Source organism: Papio anubis, chromosome 10 (genome assembly GCF_008728515.1).
Source record: "Papio anubis isolate 15944 chromosome 10, Panubis1.0, whole genome shotgun sequence".
NCBI classification, from domain to species: Eukaryota; Metazoa; Chordata; class Mammalia; order Primates; family Cercopithecidae; genus Papio; species Papio anubis.
This window is the reverse complement of record NC_044985.1, coordinates 5,519,092-5,545,384: the sequence shown is the minus strand read 5'-3', so window position 1 is coordinate 5,545,384 and position 26,293 is coordinate 5,519,092. Positions and strand designations below refer to the sequence as shown.

At 40.1% G+C, this 26,293-nt stretch overlaps 1 protein-coding gene across 1 annotated transcript in view; it reads left to right on the top strand.

The window, feature by feature from the left end:
* CNTNAP5 (contactin associated protein family member 5) overlaps nucleotides 1–26,293 on the top strand; it is an 832,800-nt gene that overhangs the window by 767,572 nt on the left and 38,935 nt on the right. The window contains exons 17-18 of the mRNA XM_031651151.1: nucleotides 4,529–4,659; nucleotides 8,568–8,655. Coding sequence (XP_031507011.1) covers nucleotides 4,529–4,659; nucleotides 8,568–8,655 — 219 coding nt within the window. The remainder of the gene's footprint in view (nucleotides 1–4,528; nucleotides 4,660–8,567; nucleotides 8,656–26,293) is intronic.

Below are 26,293 nucleotides of genomic sequence, written 5' to 3'. Positions count from 1 at the left end.
TTTGGAACCAGCTGGATTTAGTTTTTAAATCTGACCTCCTCATTTACTGAGAACAGGAAAAGTTATTTACTTCCCAGCAGCTCTGTTTTTTTCACCAGTAAAATGAAGAAAATTAAAGAGAAAAAGCATTCCAGATGAAAGTGGAGTGTTGAGTAGGTGCTCAACCATGATGGAATACCCGTGCTAAGCCAAGGAGTGTAACGATGTCTAGTAAGTGAAAAGGGATCTTATCAGGGTTTGATAAACCGTCGGCTTTTTAAAGAGGATTCTTTATCATGTGTTTAAGTACTTTTTAAAATATAGATTTATCATTTTTTTTAGAAAAACAACATTTATAATATCTGTTATTTCTAAAAATAATGATGCTGACCAGGCATGGTGGTTCACGTCTGTAGTCTCAGCACTTTGGGAGGCTGAGAGGGGCAGATCATCTGAGGTCAAGAGTTCAAGACCAGCCTCACCAAGATGATGAAACCCCTTCTCTACTAAAAATACAAAAAAAACAAACAAACAAACAAAAAACGATAGCTGGGTGTAGTGGTGTAAGCCTGTAATCCCAGCTACTTGAGAAGCGGAGAGGGGAGAATCACTTGAACCCAGGAGACGGAGGTTGCAGTGAGCCAAGATTGCGCCACTGCACTCCAGCCAGGGTGACAGAGCAAGACTCCATCTCAAAAATAAATAAATATAAAAATGATGATGATTTTGCCTGAATACGAGGGAGGAGGAGGAGGAGGAGGAGGAGAAGAAGAGGAAGAGGAAGAGGAAGAAGAAGAAGAAGAAGAAGAAGAAGCAGCGGCAGAAGCAGCAGCAGCAGCAGCAGAAGCAGCAGCTAGATCTAACTTGAGTGCTCCAACATTGATAGGACCTTTAAAACTTTTATAGGGTACTTGCTAGTGACAAAAGTTTATTTCTTTACACATATGTTTATTCCGGAAGCAACTAAGGTTCAAATTAGTTTTATTTTTATTTATTTTATTTTATTATTATTAGTTTTTGAGACAGAGTCTTGCTCTTTCACCCAGGCTGTAGGGCAGTGGCACAATCTCCACTCACTGCAACCTCTACCTCCCAGGTTCAAGCGATTCTCCTGCCTCAGTCTCCCAAGTAGCTGGGATTACAGGCATGTGCCACCATGCCCAACTAATTTTTGTATTTTCTGTAGAGATGGGGTTTCACCATGTTGGCCAGGCTGGTCTCGAACTCCTGACCTCAGGTGATCTGCCCACCTCGGCCTCCCAAAGTGCTGGGATTACAGGCGTGAGCCACTGCACCCAGTCCAGTTTTATCTTTAGACTAAGTTTTATTTTAAGCTAAGGCTCAAATCTGTTTTATTGTTAATTTCCACATTGTGAACATCTTATCTCTGTGTATATGCACAAAAAATGATGTGTGTCCTTTACAGTGTAGCAATGTTAATATATAAACAACAAGAAAATGATACCAAATGGAAAATAAATGCATTACAGTGTGTCAGAGAAATTGCATCACACTCATGGCCAGAACATTCAATTCATTCTTTGCTTTATTAGACTTAGGGACAGCACCTTCCCTCTGTCCATTCACTGTCTGTGGAATTATAAACTTGCAATGTCTATCATTGCTGTCAACCTAATGAAAGGGGATGGGGACAGAAAACTCCAGGGAGGAAATGGAAGCTCACAGATGAAGCAAGCAGAGGGGGTAGAGGAAGGCCTGAGGACAGCGAGAATAACTCTGGGCCCAGGATTCTCCAGAGACAAGCAGACATGGCAATGCCAGGCAAGAAGCTGATGGTGGTCTGAACCACTGGAGTGCACAACTGGAGGGGTAGAAATGCCTCATAGCTCCCTAACCAAGCCACTGAAGAAGATGCTCAGGGAGGTGATAATGAGCCCCCAGCTCTGACCCCCATCCCTTCCGGGAATTAGCCTGTCATGGTGTCAAACTTACTTTGAAAAGTCACGGAGTGAGTTCCCCAAGAGTCACGTGAAAATGAGTTAGTGGGAGGTTTCAGAACATCACATTAGCGGGTGGAGGGATACTTTAAGAGGCATTGATTGCATCAAAACTCCTAAGAAGGCGAGAGAAGTATTTGTAAGACTTTGGAAGAACTAGTTGAGGTATTTTGTTTGTTTTTCATTTGTTTGTTTTAGCACAAACTTGGCTATTGGGGGAAGCTTCAGAACACTTTAGTAGATAGGATCACTGCTGAGATTACTAGTCCCTAAGAGGAATGGTGTCAAGAGGGATGCCAGTAAACATGTATAAAATGAGAGTGTTATCAAAAATGGAAAAATATGTAAAGAATGTGTGTGTGTGTGTGTGAATATGAATTACCAGAACAGTGAGATGTTAAGAGAGTTCGACAGCCTTAAGGAATGTGGGGTTGATCATTATGCCTGGCACATAATTATTGCACACTGGTTTGTTCTATGAGGTCAAATTAAATGTTAAGACACACAGATTCTTAGAATTAGAAAAGTGTGGAAGAGCACGCTGCCCAGCAGCCCACTAGTGCATGAGATGGCCCTTTCCCTGCCATAGGCAGGAGGGGTAACTTGCCCATGATCTGCACAGTGACCCGACCCCAACAGCTCCTGTCTGCACAAAATATGTTGCTGTTAGGAGCAGCCATTACTTTCTAAGTAGTAAAATAACAAAAATAATAATATCTGGAAATCTGCAATGGTCAGAATCACAGAGAGAGAATGAACCAGGAAAACCAGCATCAGGTATAGAGAGCTTCTCCTTCTGGCCCACTGTGTTAGGCAATGACCTCATAGCCCCAAACTACATTTTTTCTATTCTTCCCTATGTTATTTTACAAGCATTTGTATCACATGCACATATTCTGAAATTCTATGTGTAGCAACTTATGTTTGAAACAGTCCCTGCCCTCTTCCCACAAAAGTATTCAAATACTTGGGTGAGGACTGGGGATCAGTCAGGGACATGGTGGTTACTCACAACCCTCCTGCCTTACTGGGATTGGCAGCCTGGGAAAGATGGGAAAGCTGAGGACGTTCAGGGAGGTTTTTTTTTTTTTTTTCTTTTTTTTGCGGGGGGGTGGATATGAGAAACTTTGAGGGGATGAGAAAGAGTTACTTCAGCTGTTCTCAGCTCAAATTTTTGCAGACATTCCTTTCTCCCCAGTGGCCATCAGCTTATGACATTGCTCCTCAGTTCCAATTATTTTCTGTTCCCATATATGTCCAAGGGAAGAGCTCCTGCCATTTGGTGTGTGGGACTCCAGTGACTTCCAACTAGATGACGCCTACAGACAGAAAAGGACAGCAAGCAGCGTGTAGTTTGGCCACTTGGCTCAACTCTCACAGCCAGTGACGCTGGGGAAAGGATCAAATGAGAAAAAGTGCGCAGTATCTGAGATAAAGTAGCCGCTCAACAACGTATTGCCCCTATGGCAATTTTTAAATATAGAGTGTCGTTCAAACATTTTTTGAAGTTTATTTTTAATTGACATATAATATAATACTTGTATATATTTATATGGTACATAGCAATGTGTGTGTATATATATATAGTGATCAGATGAGGGTAGTTAGCACATCCATCATCTCACACATTTATCGTTTGTTTTGGGAACATTTAATATTCTCCTTCTAGCTATCTGAAACAATATACAATATACTTTTGTTAACTCTAGTCATCCTACAGTGCCATAGAACACTAGAACTTATTCCTCCCATCTAGCTGTAATTTTGTGTCCCTTAACAAATCTCTCCCAAGTGGCCGTGTTGCTTTGTGAGCTAATATTCTCTCTCTCTCTCTCTCTCAAACACACACACACACACACACACACACACACACAAATGATACACTTCATTTTTAATATGTCTCCTGGGAGTCTCATATAGCTAAATTCTGCTTCTTTTTGTAAGAAATGCTGATTGAGACCCAGTAAATGGATTTCCTAACCAACAAGGAATAGCTAACAGCTGTTTGAAAAACACAATCCTAATAAAATTTGAACGTTCTAATGGGCTGTAAAGGGTTAAGAGGGTTAAAGGACCCTAAAGGGTTAAAGTGAGGCAGGGTGCCCTAACCTGGCCACACTCCCATCATGAACGTTATACATCAATGGGTGATAACAGGACTGATTCTCTTTCCAGTCCTTAGATATAAAAGGGAGACAGCAATTAGGAAGAAAGAGAGTTATAGGAAGTGGTAGGAATTGAAGAGAAAGTAGAAAAGATCTTAACTCTACCTTATTAAAGTTTCATGATCCAATTACCAAATAGATGTTTTATTTTCTAAACTGTCATTTTGGTTTGCGATAACACCACGCACTCTCTCTTTCTCTCTCTCTCTCTCTCTCTCTCTCTCTCTCTCTCTCGTTAATTTTGCAGCTCTCCTCAGAATTTTCTGTGGGGACCCTGATAAACATACGTAATATATTTTTAAAAATTGAATAATGGAAGGATTAAGACCTGGGGTCCTGATAATCAATTAAAAGACAATCTGATCATGTCTTTGCATTTTATAGGTGCTGCTTTAAATTCTAATTTCTAATATTTTTTCTTTCAAGGAAGCTTACAGGTTCGCTATCACCTAAACAAGGAAGAAACCCATGTATTCACCATTGATGCAGATAACTTTGCTAACAGAAGGATGCACCACTTGAAGATTAACCGAGAGGGAAGAGAGCTTACCATTCAGGTACCTTCGTTACTTTCTCCTGTATCAGCCACTGTGCCTTGGCTACTCTATCAAACTTTTCTAAGCTTCTACCCGATACCAGTGTAGTGCCTAGTGCTGGAAACATAGTTACAAATCACACCTGCCCCCAGACTTGGAAGAACTAGGATAGTGGTTCTCAAGATGTGCTTCCCATGTCCCACAAGTGTCAGTATCACTTGGGACCCTGTTAGAAATGCAGATTCTTGGGCCAAGTGTGGTGTCTCACGCCTGTAATCCCAGCACTTTGGGAGGCTGAGGCAGGTGGATCACAAGGTCAGGAGTTCGAGACCAACCTGGCCAACATGGCAAAACCCCGTTTCTACTAAAAATACAAAAATTAGCCGGGTGTGGTGGCACACACCTGTAATCCCAGCTACTGGGGAGGCTGAGGTAGGAGAATCGCTTGAACCCAGGAGGTGGAGGTTGCAGTGAGCAGAGATCCCGCCACTGCACTCCAGCCTGGGAGAGAGAGTGACTCCATCTCAAAAAACAAACAAACAAACAAACAAGCAAACAGAAATGCAGATTCTTGGGTTCCACACCAGATCTACTAAATTGGAGGCTATGGAAGAGGGGAAAGCAGCAGGTGATACTAATGTCTGCTCAGGTTTGCCAACCCCTGGGCTGCATTACAGTGAGGAAGATGCATGGGCAAAGAGGAAATCATCACAGGCTGTGGGAAGGGTTGTGGAGGAAGAATGCACAGGTGATACTGAAGAGGGCGCTGATCCCACCTGGGTATCAGTACTTACTCCCTGGAGCAAGTTAGGAGTAAGCTGAGTCTTGAAGATGAGTAGAGTTGGCCACATGGAGGAGAGTGCTCAGGAAGAGGGTCCGTGTGAGCGCTGGCTAAAGCTGTCTGAAAGCATGTTGTGTGGGAGGCACCCCATGAGATCTCAGTGAGCTCCATATAAAGGGCCAGCAGCAGATGATGGCAGAGCTCAACAGAGAATAGACAGAGCCCAGATCATCCCCTTTAGAATCATGACCCTCAGCAAGCCCTTGCATCTGCCCAGCAATCACTCCTTGTTTTTCAGTCTGTCTGTTCTCCTGTTCTCCTGGTTGACCATTTTACACTCTCTCCTCTTTACTTATACTGCTAACAATTGCCAGTTTCTCTTAACTCTCAGCAGATGACTTTGCTTTCTTATTTCTTGTAAAAATGTAACATTCAGAAGAGAATATCCGCACATTCTCAAGAGCACGTTACATACCTACCACATCTGTGTTTGCACTCTCTCTCCCTCCGGAATAGTTCATGGTTCTAGCTAAGGCCTGACCTGACTACCTGTGGGCCAGATCTGATATCCTACTGAAGAAAATCACTCCAGAATTCTCCTTCCTCCCTCTGTTTCATCATTTGTTCCAGCTCTACTGAATGACTCCCCAAAGCATAAAACAAATAATTATTACATGCATTAAGAACTAGTAGACAATGACAATAGCTAAACAAGCAAACAAGCCAGCATATCTCTGGATAAAGAGAAGAAACCTTTCTCTTATCTGACTTCTTATAGTGTTCCATTCTCTTTGTCATTTTCTTGCCCATATTTTTGGAAATGTTGTTTATATGTTTGTTCTTCAAATTTTCCCTACCTTTTTCTTATACCCACACTGAAAAGGTTTTGTCTCTGTGCTTCAGCAAAATTGTACTTCTTAAGGCATCAGTGTGCTTACCTTGCAAAATCTGGTGGTCATGTCTCAGTGTTATCTTTCCTTCTCCTCTCACTGGCAACTGACGTCAGGATTCCTTCCTGTTCTTGCAATTGACCTGAGTCTTTATTGCTTGCAGGATACAACTCTCACCTGTTGACCCTTTTGCCTGTGTTAGTTGCTCCCTCTTGTCTCTTTTGTTGGTTTCCCATCATCTCTCAAAACTCTACCCATCAGAACACCCAAGGACTCCAACTTCTGCTTTTGATCTACACTCACTCCATACTCATCTCATTCAATCTCACATCTTTAAATTTCATGTACATGCCAATTAATCAGTCCTGAATGTGTATCTAACACTAATCCTGTCCCTGGATTCCAGACCTTATACCAACAACCTACTGGGCATATCTATAGGAATGTCTGTTAGGCATCGGAATATTTAAGTAAATAGTTAAAATTGACTTATTAGGAAGCTCCCCTGAAACAATGACCTCATCCCCAAAAGCATATCCCAGTTAGTGGCAGCTTCATTTTTCAAGTACACAATCTCAAAATTGTGGTGTTCTCCTTTCATCTCTCTTTCTCTTACATGCCGCATCTTGTGGATCAATAGCAGCTACCTTTCCGCAAGCCACCCTTGTCCTTTGCTTGGATTATCACTGTTTACAGTTGCCTTTTGATTGACATCTCCCTGCTCCTCTTTAGGTTCCCCAGCTGTCTATCCTCAACACAGCAGTCAGAGTGATCCTGGTGAAGGAATAGTCAGACTCTGGCATTCTTCTGTCCAAACCCTGTCAATGGTTTCCTTTCTCTTACACAGAAAAAGTCAAAGGTCTTCCAGTGGCTTATAAGGATCTCCATGATCTGACACCCCTGCTCCCTTTCTGGTTGCTTCACTAACCTCATCTAATTATATGCCCTCTGGAACGTTAGCTGTGCCACTCTGGCCTCCTCGCTATTTGCAGAGCCCTTGGACTCACTGCTTTGCCTAGAATGCTATTCTTTATGTATATACATGTCCAGTTCTTGTACTTCCTTCTGGACTCAAATGATTCAAGAGGTCATTCTCACTGAGGCCGTGTCTGATCAGCTTATTTAATAGAACAATCTATTTCCTTGACTTCAACCCTACACTCCCTCTTATCCTTGCCTACATTATTTTTTTCTCTCAGCACTTAAGTTCCAATACAATGTATTTACTTATCAAACTTTCTGTCCTAGCTCTCTCCTCTAGAATGTAAGTTGCCTGAGAACAGAGGAGGGTCATTCTGAGCAGCCATGCCAAAGGAAAGTCATGGCAAGGAAGATGGGAGGACTATGTATGAATCTCCGGTGGGTTGCACCCAAGCTGTGCAAAGTTAGGCACATGGCCAATGGGATCTTAGTCTCCTCTTCTTACAGGTGAACTGAAAAATAATGAGGATCCTTTCCAGGAATAGCACCATATGCATAGTCAGAGTAGAGCCTGGAAGAAACCAGTAGGATATGGCTAGCCTGAAAAAGTGAGAATGAATGGGGAGGTCTCCTAGGAATGGGGAGGGGACCAAACAGATGGAGCTGGAATTAGCAATGGGTGAAGTAAGGAGGGATCTCTAAAGGATGGTCATAGAAATAAAGTCCTATTAAAGTCCCGGTGGTGGCTTTTGCTCACCCCTGCAAGATGGGATTATCAACCGTCTATGTTGGTTGCAACTAACTGTTCAGCTACCCTCTCCTCCCCAGGGCCACATGTTTTGTCGAACTGCAATCCTTGCCCAGGAAAAGCTCTCTGCCCACACCTAAATGAGACCAGGTTAGAATTATGGAACAATGGAGGCAGTGGTGGCCCTAAGGACAAACTGAGAGAAAGGGGGAGAAATGGAAAATGAGTTCCTGCCTCCTATGAATGTTAATCTTGCACAGCAAGTTCCTGAGCAGGTTTCATTTGTTTGCTTGTTTGCAGCAAAGAATTTGGTGAGAAAATCTCCCTGGGGAGATAAATACCTGTAAAACGCTATATACAGTTTCCCAGGGAGAAGACTTGTGTGAAAATCCTTATTTCACAAAGAAGAAAGCAAGGGGTATTTTATGTGCATTGTGGGAGAATTAACGAGACCTGTCTAATCTCTCTGGAGAGGAAATCTCAGAGGGGGATCTGCTCTCTGTGTGCGTTGTTTCAAGCTATTTCCAGATGGGATCGTTTTATGCTTCTTACTTGCAGACCTGTGCCTTTGTTTTCTGTTTTCCTGCAGATGGACCATCAACTTCGACTCAGTTATAACTTCTCTCCAGAAGTGGAGTTCAGGGTTATAAGGTCACTCACCCTGGGCAGAGTCACAGGTATGTTGTTCTAGTTCATACCTTTCCAGTGGGCTTTATTAAAATAAATGAATACATAATTTTCATTAGGGTGTTTAAGGATTCAAGTCTGCAGCCTTTTGCTCCCGTCATATCTGAGATCTGAAACCAAGATTTCTTGTTCAGAAAATGCCAAGATGTATCTGTGGCAGAAATAGGCACTGCATTTCTATCTTATTTTATAAAAATTTCCAAGAGGCAAAATATTAAAGTAATTTAGCAAAATACTTAAATGTGTACTTAATTTTAAAATATATTTTTAAGTTTTACTTAATTTTAACTTAAATGTATGAGTGCATAAATTAAGGATTTGAACAACTCAATCGTTCATCAAAAATTTTAAAGGCATTGTAATTTCCTACTAAAATAGTGAATCTTCTCTTTTTCTACTGGAAGTTCTGTCAATTTTCACTTTATATATAATGAGAGTATTCATTACATGCATACAAGATGGAAATTTTTTATCTACCTGATGAAGTGAACATTTCATCACACTTAAGTGATCTTTTTAAACTTTAGTAATGTCTTTCAATGCGTAAATTTATTTTGCCCATTATTAATATTCCTATTACAGTCTCACTTAACTTAGTATTTGCCTGGCCTCTTTTCTCATTCTTTTTCTTTCAAGTTTTCCTTTTCTTTCAGCTTTGTAGGAGATCTTGTGAAGAACATACCGCTAGATTTTATTTTTATACCCAATCTGTCCATCCTTTTTTTTTTTTTTTATAATGGCAAATGTAGGTCCTTTTACATTATGGAGCTACTTGTACAATTGAACTTGTTTCTGCTACCCTATTTCCTATATATCCAACTTTTCCTGTGATTCCATCATATTCTTTCTGACTCTCTCTCTCTATCACAGTACAGTGCAGAAAACATTAATAACTCAAGGCATTGTAAGCAGAAATACATTTAAAACAGTAAGTTAGTTGCTTACAAAATTGTATACTTACAGTGTGAGTTCTTTGTGGGCTCTTTTGGAAGGACTTCCCCGTGCCCCAGACTGTATGCAAATTCATAAGTAGAAGGAGGAGGTCTCTGAAAAATGGTTGTGAAGAAGGCAGCACGTGCCCCTGCTTTTGCTTGCCGGTAGATAGAGCTGAAAAGGCAGAAAAATGATTCCTGCTACAGCCCTCAAGCTTCATAAAGGGTTTATAATTTCCAGATGTAATGTTGATCCAGAAACCTAGCTGCAGTAGGGTCAAAAAAATGTCCATGTTAGTTCCCCAAATAGCAGTTGGAAGAACCAATCAACACTGATCCCAGATTGAGTTTCATTTATTTCTGATTCCATTCCCCCTCCTAATAATACTCATTTTTATGTTTTTAGATACTGCTTATTTTTGATATATTAATATAGACACTAGTTTATATATTCCTCATTTCTTCCTTTATCTCAGACTTTTCTATTTTCTGCCAGCCTTTATTTTCTTCTTTTGAACTAAATTCTTTTGAATTCTTTTCTGTTTAGGGTTTCCTTCATTATATATATGTATTTTTTTTTTCCTGAACAAAAGGTTTGTATTTTACCTTTAATCTTGGAAGATGATTTTGCCAGATCTTCAATTCAATATTGAAGAATATTTTCTCTCAGATGTAGAGAAATTAGTCAGAGGTGTTATGGAGCCAGTGTACCTATAAGATGGAAGTGTTATGGAGCCCATATACCTGTAAAAGTCAGGTATACACGTCTCTCCCCAACTCTGCATCCTTCAATGGTGGCAGGATGCCAGCTTGAAATCAGCTGTAGTAGGAGGGTTTACACTGTGGATATCAGAAATGCTAAAAGCCAGGACTTTCCCTACCTCTTCCTACTGAAGAGCCAATTTCAGAGATTCACTGGCACATCAGTGTCCTCTTGTTTCCTGGCTCCCCTGGTTAATACCAAGAAGTCAGCTGTCCATCTGTCCTGCTTTTGTAGGTACTCTGACCACCTCCGTGCCTACCACCTACAAGTTGATTTAAAATCATCCCTTTTTCTTTGATGTTTTGCCATTTTGTCATCAGGTGTCTGCTTGTAGATTTCTTTTTAAAGTATCTTACGTGATATTTTTATGTTTCCTGTTCATTATGTTATATGTATCTACGCATCCAATTCATATTTGTTATTCATACGTATCCATTCATCAGTTCTTAAAAATTCTCAAAATATCAAATCTTACTTCCTCCTATTCTATCTACTCAATTCTTTTATATCTAAATTATATGAACTTAGACTTGCTAATTCTATCATCATATTTCTTACACTCTTCTTATAGTTTTCATTCTTTGATATAACATCTTGCATTCTGGGCAATTCATTTGGCTTTATCATCACATTCACTAGTCCTCTCCTTATTTATGCCTAATCCCGTTCAATGAATCATTTCTCATTGATTTTATCTTTCATTTCTAAAAATAATATTTTATTCTTTTTGAAGCATGACTGTTAAAAAAGATAATTTGTTGTCTCCATTCTTTTGTTCGTTTCCATCTTTTTATGTATTTAGGCATTTCATTAATAGTTATTGGACATTCTGTCTCTGATAATTCCAACATCTGAAGTCTGTGGGGGTCCCAGTCTGTTACTAGCTGTTTTCTAGATTTTTTCCTGTGGTAGCTTGTTTCCTTATGCTGTGTGTGTGTGTGTGTGTGTGTGTGCGCGTGCGCGCATGTGCGCATGTGTGTTTGTTCATATTGATTGCAATTAATTTGTGACAACTCTAAGGATCAAAAATTGAGACACTTTCCTCAAAATAAGATTTTTTTTTTAACTTCTGCCAGGTGCCAGGGGGTACTACCAACTTAGGACAATTTTAATTTCTCACCTTTTTTTTTCTGAACAGTGAAGAAATATAAATTTGAGCTCCATATCTGAATGAGATCAGTCTTCTGGTTGAAGTCTTAGCAGAAATGTTGTAACTATTAATATCATTAACCAAATTAAAACATCCTAGGAAAGAGGGAAAATTTGGGCTTACTGACCACAAAGCCCAGACCTTTTTCATGGCCCTCTGCTCTGTGTAATGGAAGTTCCAATAATATCCTCTTGTTAAAAATGAAAAAAAAAAAATCCTCATTAAATCTTACCACTGTGTATAGCATTCATATGACCCTTCACTCTTTTAGCTAAGCCAACAATAAGACTGGTGAATTGAAACTTTAAAGCAAGGTACTACAGACAACTTGTTATTTTATTTCTGGTGCTTCATAATTATCAGGTAGAAAAGAACTGTTAAGATTGAGGAGGAATACTGCATTAGTCCATTTTGGCATTGCCATAAATACTCGAGACTGGGTAATTTATAAAGAAAAAATGTTTAATTGACTTATGGTTCTATAAGCCACATAAGAAGCACGATGCTGGCATCTGCTCAGCTTCTGAGAAACCTCAAGAATTTTAAAGTCATGGCAGAAGACAAAGGAGGAGCAGGCATGTCACACGGTCAGAGCAGGAAGAAGAGAGAGGAGGAAGGTGCCACACAATTTTAAACAATTATATCTCAACAACTCACTCACCAACCATCACAAGGACATCAACAAGAGGATGGTAGTAAACTATTCATCAGAAATCTTCCCTCATGAGCCAATCACCACCCACCATGTCCTACTTCCAACATTAAGGATTACAATTCAACATGAGATCTGAGTGAGGACACGAATACAAACCATATCAAATACCCAATAAAATGACCTCATTGTTCTAAGGATGGGAGACATCTGCCTACTGGGCTGCCTTCCCATTTGAACAGCTGTTGAACAGATGGAAGGATTTGGACCAACACTTAACCTCAACACTCTGGTCTATGAAAGTTACCTAGCAGAAGGTAAAGGGAGACAATATGAACATCCAGGCTTATTATTTAGAAAGGACACTAATCCTGGGGGAACTCTGGAACAAGGAAACCAAACCCCATGCATCAGAAATAGAGCAGAGTACGGATGGAGAAAACAGGAAGGGATGGTATTAAGATGGCTACATGGAATTAATGATGAATGCAACTGAACTTCACAATTTTAGAAAAGATCGCTTTGGAGGACATTTCCAACTGTAAATCAAACACTCGAAAGCATTTTTCATGGTAGATAGATACGAAAAAAAAAGTATGTAGTAAATCTAGTGTCTCAGTTTTCTTCAGTACCACCAATAGCATTTCATTGCAAAGCAAAAGCGAGTTTGTTCATTTTCTTTTTGTCCAAGAAAGGACCAATTCCTTATTAAAGAGGACAGTGGTTTAGTACATACTCTATACCAGCCACGGTGCTACAGATACTGTTATAAATAAAGCAGTTTTTTGTTTGTTTGTTTTTTTGTTTGTTTGTTTCCTGAAGGTCCCCATGATGTAGATACTGGCCCATAAAAAAATAGCCGATATAATTGTCTACATTAAAACTTCACTGTTGGTTCTCTAAGAATGTTGATGCTCATATCTGTCAAGTTATGGGATATTGCAAACTTTATTCTGTGGTTTACTGACATTTCTTAACTTTCAAGTGAGAATTCCTTGTTCTGGCCGATTGCATCAGTGAATTTAAGAAAAATAACATTAAAACAGAGAGAGCATATATTTAGGGAAGTAACCCATTTGGAAGAGAGAATGTTTCTGGAAATGTACTTATTTCATTTGAAAGTATAGATGTATATGCCTCAGATTTAAGCGTAGCGTGCTCTATCACTGTTATTTCTAAGTCTCTGTTTAACTTGGCCCTGTCACAAGAGCATAGACAGCCAGGCAGACTTAGGAATCGAAAAAACTTGAAACTTCTAAAAGAAACTCTCCTTTTTTGTGTTTATTTATTTATTTTTTTTTTTTGAGACGGAGTCTTGCTCTGTAGCCCAGGTTGGAGTGAGTGGTGCGATCTCGGCTCACTGCAAGCTCCGCCTCCCGGGTTTAGGCCATTCTCCTGCCTCAGCCTCCCGAGTAGCTGGGACTACAGGCGCCGGCCACCTCGCCCGGCTAGTTTTTTGTATTTTTTAGGAGAGACGGGGTTCACCGTGTTAGCCAGGATGGTCTCGATCTCCTGACCTCGTGATCCACCCGTCTCGGCCTCCCAAAGTGCTGGGATTACAGGCTTGAGCCACTGCGCCCGGCCGTGTTTAATTTATTTTTTTCTGGTCCTGATGTCGCCTTCTTTTTTTTTTTTTAATTTTTTATTTTATTATACTTTAAGTTCTAGGGTACATGTGCATAACGTGCAGGTTTGTTACATGTGTATACTTGTGCCATGTTGGTGTGCTGCACCCATCAACTCGTCAGCACCCATCAACTCGTCATTTACATCAGGTATAACTCCCAATGCAATCCCTCCCCCCTCCCCCCTCCCCATGATAGGCCCCGGTGTGTGATGTTCCCCTTCCCGAGTCCAGGTGATCTCATTGTTCAGTTCCCACCTATGAGTGAGAACATGCGGTGTTTGGTTTTCTGTTCTTGCCATAGTTTGCTGAGAATGATGGTTTCCAGCTGCATCCAAAATATATCAAGAAAATTTGATTTCAAAACAAAAACTACTATTATTTGGTGAAATTAAGAGTTGTTATTATTATTATTATTATTATCATCATCATACTTCTGAGAGAAGTATGATATTACTCTTCTGAGAGAAGACTTCTTGCTAATCTGCAGAATTAAGAAGTAGCTACTTTTTAAAAATATGTAAACAGGTTAAAGTTTAGGTGGAAAAGAATTATAGTACGGCCTTTAAACTGTTGCTACAAAATTCTGAAGAGACATAAAAATGAAATTTGCACTCATGGCATGCTGATAACATTTTTTTTATGCAGCTGACGTTTATTAATCGCCTACTTGCCAGTTTGATAGGCCAAAGCTCACGCCTGCCAGAGGCATTATTCTTCTGCTCCAGCGGCTGTTTGCCCATCAAGATTTCAATATTTACTTGCCTCAAAAAAAAAAAAAAAAAATACAGGAATTGAAAGCATTTCTTCTCAAGATGCATAAAATTTACAGTTAATCTGTAAGTCGCAGAGCTATCTGTGAGCATGTACACATGATTTTGACATGTTAAAATGAGTTCTGATTGCATCTATAGAACAGGGTTCTTTAATTCTCCCCAATCCCTCAGGTTTACACTTTGAGCCTACTGTGTCTTGTGCAACATTACAGTATCATTGAATGAATACCTTGAATGCTTTCACATAAAATCACCTTACAAGCATCTTGCAGAGGGTGAGTTACGGCTGCCATTTATAGAAAGCACAGAAGAATTTATGCATATAAATAAAAGGTGTGTACTTCAAAATGCTCACTTTGGAAGACCGTACTCTAATTCCTTTTTGATTTTGGACACAGAGGCTTCTTATGATTCAAATCTGGGAGTCGATGCTAAACTAGGAAGCACAATTCTAGAGTGGAAGATGCCCAGCTTTTTGGAGACAAATTGACCCATGTTTGCATCTCTCATGTAGTGAAACATTGTGTGACCTTGGTGAATTTATCTAACTTGTGTATGGTTCCTTATTGGTAGAATGAGGATAGTAATACGTAATTCATTTAATGAATTCACAGAGCTGTGTAAGGATTTCTTGAAACATTATATGCAAAATACTTGGTATTTAGCATATACTCAAGAAATGTTTGCTTTTTTTTTTCTTTATTTTCAAGGATGTAGAAACATAAAAGAGAACTGTGAGGGTTTTTTTTTTTTTTTTCCTGTTTTCTTTTTTGTTAATGTGTCTGTCAAGGTGACTGTAAGTGTAACTTCCAGGGAGGTGCTCAACCGAGCTCCAAAAGAGCAATTCTGAACCATGGTGAGTCTTGCAGAATCTAGTGTGACTCGTTATCAATTAGCACTGTTTCAAGGGTATATCAAACTCATACCAGATTCAACAATGACAACAAAAGAGGAAATAATAGTTGGTTAAAATAGAAGTTTCAAGGTATAAGATCTGCTTCAGGTACAGCTGGCTTCAGAATCTCAAATATGAAGATTCCGGTGTTTCCAGTCTGTCTGTTTCTCACTCCACATGTGACTGCTTACCTCTTGGAGGGACTTCATTTGCAGGCAAGATTTCAGTGGTTATGAAGGTGAAATCATCAGCTCCAGGTTTAAGTAGTAGCAGTTCAACATTCCATGTGGAAAGAAAACCTCTCACTTTTAAAAGTTCCAGAAAACTTTCCTGGGTTAAGTCATGGGGTTGAGTTTTCAAGGACCAATCTCAGACCATGGCAGTGTTCAGGTGATTGGGATCTGCTGCATGGCCATGGCCAAATTTTTCACCCAGCTACGCTGTGAAGAGAGTGAAGGAGTTAGTTCAGTGTTAATTGCATGGGTTGATAACAGGGAAAGGGTACTTCTCAGAAGCAAGTTGAGCTGCTGTTCTTACCAGAGAAAGAGAAAAATCAACAATGATCTAGTAATGTCACCTCTTTTTCTGCCTTGCATTTTGCTCTCCCTCTTTTAAGAGGAGAGAAGAGGGTGCAGTTATAGCCATGGGCTAGGAATTGTGGCTGATTTGGGGAAAGGATTGTGCCAGTGTGCATCAACAATTCAAATATGTTGCAGTAGGAATAATAATAGTTGAGGTATGCTCTTTTAATAAATAAATTCATGTAATCTTCTTTAAAACAAGTTTATAGCTTCCACAGTGACTCCTCTAAAAGATTATTTCATTTTAAATGCATAGGCTCCTCAAATTATATTTCATTTTGTTTATGGTCATGCATAGTTCTTTAGTAAATACTGAATCTCCAAACCACAGCCTCTTCCAGACTCAAATCCTAACACTGTACGAAATTGTCTTATATTGTGTCCAGATAATTTTTAATGATACTGTCTCTTTGGGTAATACAGTATTTTAGATACGTTAATCTAATCTGACCTTCTGCATCATGAAGTAAATGGTGTGTTTTAGAGCATCCTGAAATATCAGATTTCAATAATCATCCCAATTTCCCAAACACGCATGTCTTATATTTTCTACTTTGTGGATAACCAGCATTGAATTGCAACTGGGTTATATGGGATTTTTGTTATTTTTTTTTCCTTTAATAACAAGTTACATTTTTCCCCCACAGATAAATTCAATAGATAATTTAGTTTCTTCTCATGCAACAGGAATGTGTGTTATCTTATGATTTAAGATGCAATTTTATTTCTGTGTGTTACATGAATCACCTCATGATAGCAGTGCCAGCCTGCTCCATGCTCTGCACTGCTCTGTAAAAGTTGTCCGTTTTTTCTAAGAGTGAAACCACTCTTTGAATAGAATGCCCTTGAGTTACTCATTTTATATCATCACTTGCCTGCTCTGTCTATACTCGTGACTAAAAAAAATGAATGAAGCAAAAATATCAATGACACGTTGTTTCTAAATGCAGACTGTCTTCAGCTGGGAGGAGCTGTTAGTAATCTCCTTCTAAGAGGGGTGGCCTTCAAGGAAACGCCAGACTTTACACATCTTTGCCTGACTGTGATAGCAAAGGATGTTTTGTATGGTGGCCCAGAAGTCACATGACGTGACTCTTATTGATATAAACTTTAAATTAGTTCTCCTCAAGCAAAAACTATTGAGCATTACTATGGCTACACGGTGTGTGAAACAAACAAACAAACATAATAGCAAAAAAAATTATCCTTGTTCTAAAGATCTGGCTTATCTTAAAAATTAATTCTTTCAAAGGAAAGTTATTTGCGTGGGATCTGTTGGTAGTATTAAAGTTTTTCAAGGTTTTGAAGTATCCCGTGTAGGCTATGCTAATTCTAGGTTTTCTTCACTGTTACCAAATGATAATACTAAAAATGGTATAGTATTTATAGCATACTAATACTAATAGTACCATAAAACTAGTAGTTACTGTTAGTATGATTATTTGATAATATCTTTCTGTATGCTAAGTCTAAACTCGTTCCTTATGTTAATTTATTTTTCCCCAGGGAGATAAGTACCATTCTTATTTCTATTTTTATAGATGAGAAAATTGAGTCACAGAGGTTCAGTGACTTTCCCAATATCACATAACTCGTGTCTGGATTCCACACTCCTAATAGATCTTGCCACAGTTTGGTTTTTAAGGAATGATATGAAGTATTTGACACAATGCATAATTCATTTGTCTGCTGAGAAGCTCTGCATCAAAAGTTTGTCTTTTTAGACCTGATGGGCTTAAAAGTAGAGGTAGAGTGAGAGAGTCTTTAATTATGGAGAGAAGATGGCACATTTCTTGTAAGTCAGGCTTTGGAATCAGCTGTGGGTTCAAATTATGACTTCACCATTGACTAATGTGACCTGGACAAATTACTAAGTCTTGCAAACGTCAGTCTTCTCAATTAGAACACAGGTATATGTTATTATAACACTTATAATTTGGAAAATCTGGTGGTGATGCAGATGATGTGCCTAGGTTGATGCCTGACATGTAATAAAAGCTCAGTAAAGTTTGTAACACCAGTATAATCATAACGTAAAAAGCTACTTCATCCAACTCAGCATTTTTCCTTTAGGACTCGAATTGCCTTCCAGCTAAAAGTATTCTAGTCTTTATGCAACAAAGCTTAAATTTTACTCTTCTCTCCCACTCTAGGGGGATGAATAGATAAGGCAAAGTGTCAACATGACTTTAATTGATGATTGGTAAACAGTGGAGGCGGTGGTGTGGACAATATTTACTTTTTTACTTCTCTTTTTTTTTGGAGACAGAGTCTCACTCTGTCACCCAGGTGCAATCTCCGTTCACTGCAACCTCTGCCTCCTGAGTTCAAGTGATTCTCCTGTCCCAGCCTCCCAAGTAGCTGGGATTACAAGTGCGCGCCACACGCCCGGCTAATTTTTGTATTTTTAGTAGAGATGGGGTTTCACCATATTGGCCAGGCTGATTTCAAACTCCTGACCTCCAGTAATCCACCCATCTCGGCCTCCCAAAGTGCTGGGATTACAGGCATGAGCCACTGCACCTGGCCCACAATACTCTTGATAAAATCATCTGAAGAGTTAACAAGGCCAAAACCCACGTGAAATTATTTAAACTTATTTTCTCAGGAGTCAAGCTGCCTCTGATGGGTTATAATCATGTGATACTTTTTGAGTCAGTCAAGCTTAAAATCATCAAATCTAGTCTGACGGTTAAAGACTCCAGACGTCACCTCTGTCCCTCTCCACTTCTCAGCATGGAGTAGTCATGAGGTTCCAAAGACAGGACCCCAGTCTCATTTATAGTTTTGTCTTCCCTGCTACTGAATTGGCAGACACATATTACATGTTCCGTAATATATGTTGAAGGAAAACACACACAGTCACATACACACACACACACATATGTATAATGTATAAATATTAGAGCTGTGGTTATCTGAAAGGTTATCATGCTATCCATGACTGGGCCCAGTGTTGTGCAGCTAGCTGCCTCCAAGACTTGGATGAGTGTCTCCAGCTTCCTCTTACAATGTATTTTTCTCACGAGTATGTGTGGTAGTGAGATGGGAAATGAATGGGTTGGGGGTCAGACAGTGCTGAGCTCAAACCATAGAAAGGTTGCTACTTAGCTCTCTCATGATTAACATCACCTCTCTGAGCCTTGGTTTCCTCATCTGTGAAGTAGGAGTAGTAATACTTGCTTTATTGATTTGTTCTGAAGATATGAGATAATGCCTGTGAAGTGTCTGGTTTGAAAACAGCAACTATTGTTAATGAGATCATACAACCATGCCGCCTATTGATTTTCTTTGCCTGATATCCCTCTTCCTTGCCAATGGCTCTGCTATTGATTTATTTGCCCTTTGCCTGGGGAATCTGGGCCAGTGTTATAAATGTCAATGGTGACAAAGTAATGAAGTACAAAGGATCCGAGCTAAGAGTAATGAACTCCCTGCAGTGGCCTTGTAGGGACCTCTCTGAAGCTTGGTAGAATGGAAGCACCGTATTGGCCGGAAGCTGAAAGAAACAAGTGAAACAAGCACAGGTTAGAATTCTAGATGCTTTCCCACACAGAAGGAGAGGGCATCAGGCTCAAGGAGGGTTACGTGGCCACTGGTTACTCATTGAGCCTACCAAGATTTTATTTTTGCAGGATGCCATTAATGATAATAAATTGAGTTTTACAACAGATTAGCATAACGTCAAGCTCATTGTCACTTAGGAAAGATTGTAGATGTCATTTATCCATTTCTAAGAATGATTTGACCTGAATCTGTGGATTTTTCCTTTACACTTCCACAATTATCATTGCCAGTGATCAGTGCCAGAGGTAGGCTCTTGTGGCTAATATTTTTTTCTTTTTATTATTATTATACTTTAAGTTCTAGGGTACATGTGCACAATGTGCAGGTTTGTTACATATGTATACATGTGCCATGTTGGTGTGCTGCCCCCATTAACTCATCATTTACATTAGGTATATCTCCTAATGCTATCCCTCCCACCTTCCCCCTCCCCACAATAGGCCCCGGTGTGTGATGTTCCCCTTCCTGTGTCCAAGTGATCTCATTGTTCAATTCCCACCTATGAGTGAGAACATGCGGTGTTTGGTTTTCCGTTCTTGCGATAGTTTGCTGAGAGTGATGGTTTCCAGCTGCATCCATGTCCCTGCAAAGGACACGAACTCACTATTCACAATAGCAAAGACTTGGAATCAACCCAAATGTCCATCAGTGACAGACTGGATTAAGAAAATTGTGGCAAATATTCTAAAGTTCTCTGCCTTTTCCTTGATAAAGAGTCAGATGGCCTGCTTCTTAGTAAGGAAAATAAATAAGTAAATCATTCTATCTAGGAAATTTCTACTTTTAGTTCATTCACTTAATATCAACTGCTGCCCGCTCTAATCAACTCTAAGCAATCATATATAAGACTTGAATACATGCCCTATCTTTCTCATTTCTTGTCTTACCTTTTTCTTCAAAATGATTCCATAGCATATAAGCCTTGCACAGGGCATGCCTCCCATAAAAGATAAACATGATATAAATATTTGGAATTAGTAAATTACTCCCTAACACTATTTGTAGATAATTCATTGAATGCATTATTGGATACCTATTATATACAAGGCGATATAATAAGAGAAAATATGAAAACTTCAAAGAAGTAAAGCCCATAGATCTGTGTTCCCAAAGTGATAAAACACATATCTGTGAGGATAAGACATTTATTTAATTGTGATATGAACGGTTTTGATAAGTGCTTTACAGATGGAGTGTGCTTAATATTCGTAAAAGGGAGAGAGCATTTCTAGCCGAGATGACCCAGAATGTTGTTGTGTGGAAGATCACCTTGACCTTGGTCTTGAAGGACAGGTTTGACCTCAATAGATGGAGCACATTCCAGGAAAGAGGAATGGTGTGAACCAGGTAAGACCGTAAGAAGACAAAGATAGTAGGATAGGAACAGTAAATAGGCCATCTGAGAGGGTTTCATACATGCAGCAGAGTAGAGGGAGGCAAGGGAAACAAGAACAGTCCATTGGGAAAATATTACAGAGGACATTCAGTGCTCTGCAAAGACATTCAGAATCTATTGTGCAGAGAGGAGAGAGCATGGAAGGGAGCTCTCATGGTCAGAGCTGCTATTATCATCCTCTCTTGTTAGTAACAAGCAAGATGGAGGAAAGAGAGACTGGTGTGCAGGTTATGCTAAAGCCTATCCTTTGGATATAAAAGAGATAGTAATGGAACTGGGGAGCAGGTACAGGTGCAGTTTGTAAAATAAGAATTGGAAGATTTGAATAATTCACTGGGTAGGTGGGTGGCAGAGTACCCAGGGCAGGAATGGAGAGGACAAGAGGAAAGGAAATTGGAGCAGCTTTTTCCAGTCATTGCAGAGAGAAATAAAATAGTTCTGGTCTGGCCTGATCCTGAGTTTGCTGACTTGCGGCATAAGTTACAATGGACTATAAGGCTGATACCTTACCCTCCTCCTTTGAGCCTCCTCTCCAGTCCTGCTCAGCTGCTTCTGGATTTGAGAAATCTCTATCATCTAGCACATGGGGAAGAGAAGTGGATCGGATTGCTGCGGGGAGAGTCCAGTTAGGAACCTTCACTGTGGCGATGTTCACAGTAGCCCACCGCTGCATGGGACACATCTCTCCCAATCTTGAATTTGTTATGATTTCATGACTTGTATTTCTTATGTGTGTATATAGCTGCTTCCTTGGGAAAAGTGTGGTCCTTGAAGTCAGGGACATTTTGTCATCATATTCTTATCACTCCCACTTTGAAATATGGGCCTTTGTGCTCTGTCTATGCTTCTATGTGTTTCATAATGCACTTCTTCTGATTAGTAATGCATCACAGGTGGTAGACATGTTTTCAGTTCAAGGGGGAAATGCTTGCACTGGTATTCCTGATTTTAGGATCCCTACTAGTCTGACCAGTCATTCTGGTCTACTCAAGACTGAGGGATTTCCCCGGGATGTGGAACTGTAGGTCCTAAAACTGAATCAGTCTTAGGAAAGCCAGCACAGTCTGTCGCCTAAGCCACACTCAGTTCAAGGGTTTTGAATAGTTTAATGGAACTGGACTCAGGGCTTTGAATACCAGATTAACAACTGAGTTTCATGCTTTGCCCAGCCACAGCTGAGTTCAGATAACATATCTCTGAGGATATGTTATGGTTTGAATAGGTGAGGTTGGGAAGGAGTGAGAATGAGCCACTCAGCCCACTGACCAGCACTCACTGAGTCTCTGCCAGGGTGCAGCATAGAGCACCAGGTTTGCTGAGATGACAGGAGGAGGCTGTGGGATTATTTATACCCTTAAATATTCAGTGCCCTGGGTGGAAACCCAAAATTGTGTGCAAGCAGTAATTACAGAGCAATTGATCTTTAAAGCATGGGACTTGTATTCTAAGGTCATTATTAAAAGACTAGAGAGCCAGACGTGGTGGCTCACGCCTGTAATCCCAGCACTTTGGGAGGCCGAGACGGGCAGATCACGAGGTCAGGAGATGGAGACCATCCTGGCTAACACGGTGAAACCCCGTCTCTACTAAAAAATACAAAAAAACTAGTCGGGCGAGGAGGCGGCGCCTGTAGTCCCAGCTACTCGGGAGGCTGAGGCAGGAGAATGGTGTGAACCCGGGAGGCGGAGCTTGCAGTGAGCTGAGATCCAGCCACTGCCCTCCAGCCTGGGCGACAGAGCGAGACTCCGTCTCAAAAAAAAAAAAGACTAGAGAAAGGAGAAATCAAAAGTAAAATTATGTGTAACCAAGATCTTGTTTCCCTACTGATTTTGGATGGAAGGCCAGGCCTTCCCTATGAAGGATGACACACTCTGTCTAGCTTATGCAGAGGTGCTGTCTTCATCAGAGAGAAGTCCTGCAAATATGCACGTTTCAGATGCAGATCACATCAGCTGCTGTAGGTCTGTGAACGGGAAGTTCCATATATGTATGTCTGTACTGTACTGCTAATAAAGATATACTTGAGATTGGGTAATTTATAAAGAAAAAGAGGTTTAGAAGACTCGCAGTTCCACATGGCTGGAGAGGCCTCACAATCGTAGCAGAAGGTGAAGGAGGAACAAAGGCACATCTTACATGGAGGCAGGCATGCAGTGCAAAAGGGGGAAAAGCCCGTTATAAAATGATCAGATCTCTTATGAACTAAGTCACTATCACAAGAACAGGATGGGAGAAAGTATCTCCATGATTCAATTCTCTCCCTCCCAAAATACATGGGGATCATGGGAACTACAATTTAAATGAAGTTTGGGTAGGGACACAGCCTAACCATATCAATATATATCATCCACTCTCTTTTTTTTTTTTTTAGAGACTGCCTCACTGTCGTGCCCAGACTGGAGTGCAGTGGCATGATTTCAGCTAACTGTAACCTGTGCCTCCCAGGCTTAAGCAATCCTCCCACCTCAGCCTCTCAAGTAGCTGGGACTATAGGCTCACACCACCAAGTCCAGCTAATTTTTGTACTTTGCATAGAGATGGGATTTCACCAAGTTGCCCAGGTCGGTCTGGAACTTATGGGCTCAAGCAATCCACGTGTCTCAGCCTCCCAAAGTGCTGGGATTACAGGTGTGAGCCACTGTGCCCAGCCTGTGTGTGCCCATTCTACCAAAAGCTCACTTTATATTGGGAGCCACAGAGGTTACTTTGGCTTGAGGTGGGAGATAGGGGCTTTGGTCATGTGTGTGGGTAGAGTGCTTCCCAAAACATGAGTGAAACTTTTATACACAGAGACACCAAGCTAAGCTTTTGGAGTTTAATATTGAATTTCCAGGTTAAATTATCTTTTCTTATAACTCTGGGTATATCAATGGTTTCTTTGTGTGTGTACATGTATGTGTATGTCCATGTGTGATGATATACATACCTGTACAGGCATGTGTGTGCATACATATGTGTATGTTTGCATGTATCCATGTGTGTACACGTATGGGTACATGTACATATACATGTGTGTGGGCTTGTATGTGCATATACATGCATGTATATGCATATGTGTGCATGTTTGCTTGTGTCCATGCATGCACATATATGTGCATGCATGTCCACATGCATAAACACATGTGGGCAATTGTGTGCTATAACTGTATTGTGTATGTGTTTATCTGGATGTTTATGTTTCTGTGTATTTGTGTGTGTGTGTATATATATGTCTTTGTGTGTCCAGGCACATGTATATGTGTGCATATAAATGTATGTCCATGCTTGCAAATGTCATGTACATTATGTTTCTTTCTGTATGTCTGTGAATACATGTACATGCATGCCCATGCTCGTGCACATGTGTATGCATGTGTGCATGCATGTTCTGCTCTGTGCATATATGTGTATGTGCATATCTGTCATGTATGTCTGTGTGCCTGCACATGTGTGTACACATATGTGCATATTTCATTTTATGTATATTTGTGTTTGAATATCTTTACATGCATGTCTGTGTGCGTGCACATGTGTAGTCCTGTGCACATGTCAGTGTTTTGCATGCATATGTATGTGTGCATTCATGTTTCTCTCTGTATGTATGTGTACGGGAATACCTGTACATGCATGTCTCTGTATGTGCATTTGTTTATATGTGTATGTGCCTGTTCCTTTCTGTGTGTATGTATGTATTCATATCTGTACATGCATGTCTATGTGTGTGTCCATGTGTTTTGCTTCTTTTCTGCATAGTCACATTTCCCAATTTGCTTTTTCTCTGTTATGTCATGTGATCTCTCATTCTTGCCGGAGACTTTACTCATGCTTCTGATGGTCTTGGACTGTGCTCATGTTTCAAAAGGAAGTGTCTGGAATGCATTGCCTTGGAGCTACCCTGAAGAGTAGGGCTGGGCCTTTAGTTAGACAACTCCAATGTCTTTATCTTTAGCCCATTTATCTTGGGACAGGCACATTTCCTATAAAAGACTTCCCAATCTCTTGCTTAGAGAGAAAGAGGTACTGAAAGTCACGGTGCAGACAAGAGCTGGTGCATGTCAGGTTCTACTGGGTAAAAGTCCCTCTATGTCTCATTTTTTGGTGAGCACCCTTGCCTCGGCTATCAACATTACCCTCACCGGCCTGTAATAACTCCTCAGTCATAGCACGTCTTTCTTCATTTTCCAGGCAGTATAGTTATTTGGGGGTATAAAGGGTACTTTTTGGAACTATTTTATCTTTCTCTAAGATTGCTTTACTTGTGAGAGAATTGCTGTGAAGTCTGGGGAAGAACAAAAGGCTTTTAGATGCCAAGTCTTCTAAATGTAGAACCCACTCATATCAGTCAGGATTCAACCAATGGAGCATGACTAGTAGGAGATAATATATTGAGATTTATTGCACAGAATTGGTTCACATGGTTATGGAGGCCAGGTATGTCTGAAATCCACTCGGCAGGCTATCAGGAAGTATAGCTGGAACTCTCAGGCATGCATGGAAGTTGTGGTGGAATTTCTTCTTCTTCGGGAAGTATTAAAAGCCATTCTACTCATAAGGCCTTACAACTGATTGAATGAGACCCATACAGATTAGGATAATTTCCCTTACTTAAAGTCAACTGATTATGGACTTCATTCACGTTTACAACGTACCTTTACAGCAGTACTTGGATGAGGGCTTGACTGAATAAGGGGACTATAGCCTACTCAATTTCACACATCCTTAGACCATTATAATAGTCTCTCTTTATTTTTTATTGAAGTGAAATGCACATAAAATTAACCATTTTAGAGGATACAATTCACAGGCATTTAGTATATCCACAATATTTTGCAACCATTATTTCTATCTAGCTCCAAAACATTTTCATCACTCACCCACCCCCACACACACAAACAAACAAACAAACGCAAACTCAGTACCCATTAAACAGTCAGATCTCATCCCCATCCCTCCTCTTAGCTCCTGGAAACCACTAAGCTGCTTTCTGTCTGTATTGATTTACCTATTTGAGATATTTCCTATAAATGGAACCATACAATTTGTCACATTTTGTATCTCACTTCTTTCACTTAGCATAGTTTTGATATTTATAATATTGCATCATGTACAGTACTACATTCCTTTGCATGGTTGAATAATACATTGTATGCATATGCCAGGGTGTTTTTTAAAAAAATATATTTGTTCTTTGATAAACATTTGAATTGTTTCCATATTTTGGCTATTGTAAATAGGGCTGCTGTGAACATGTGTATATATGTATTTATTTAAAGACCTGTTTTTAATTCTCTTGGGCATATCTCTGGGAGGGGA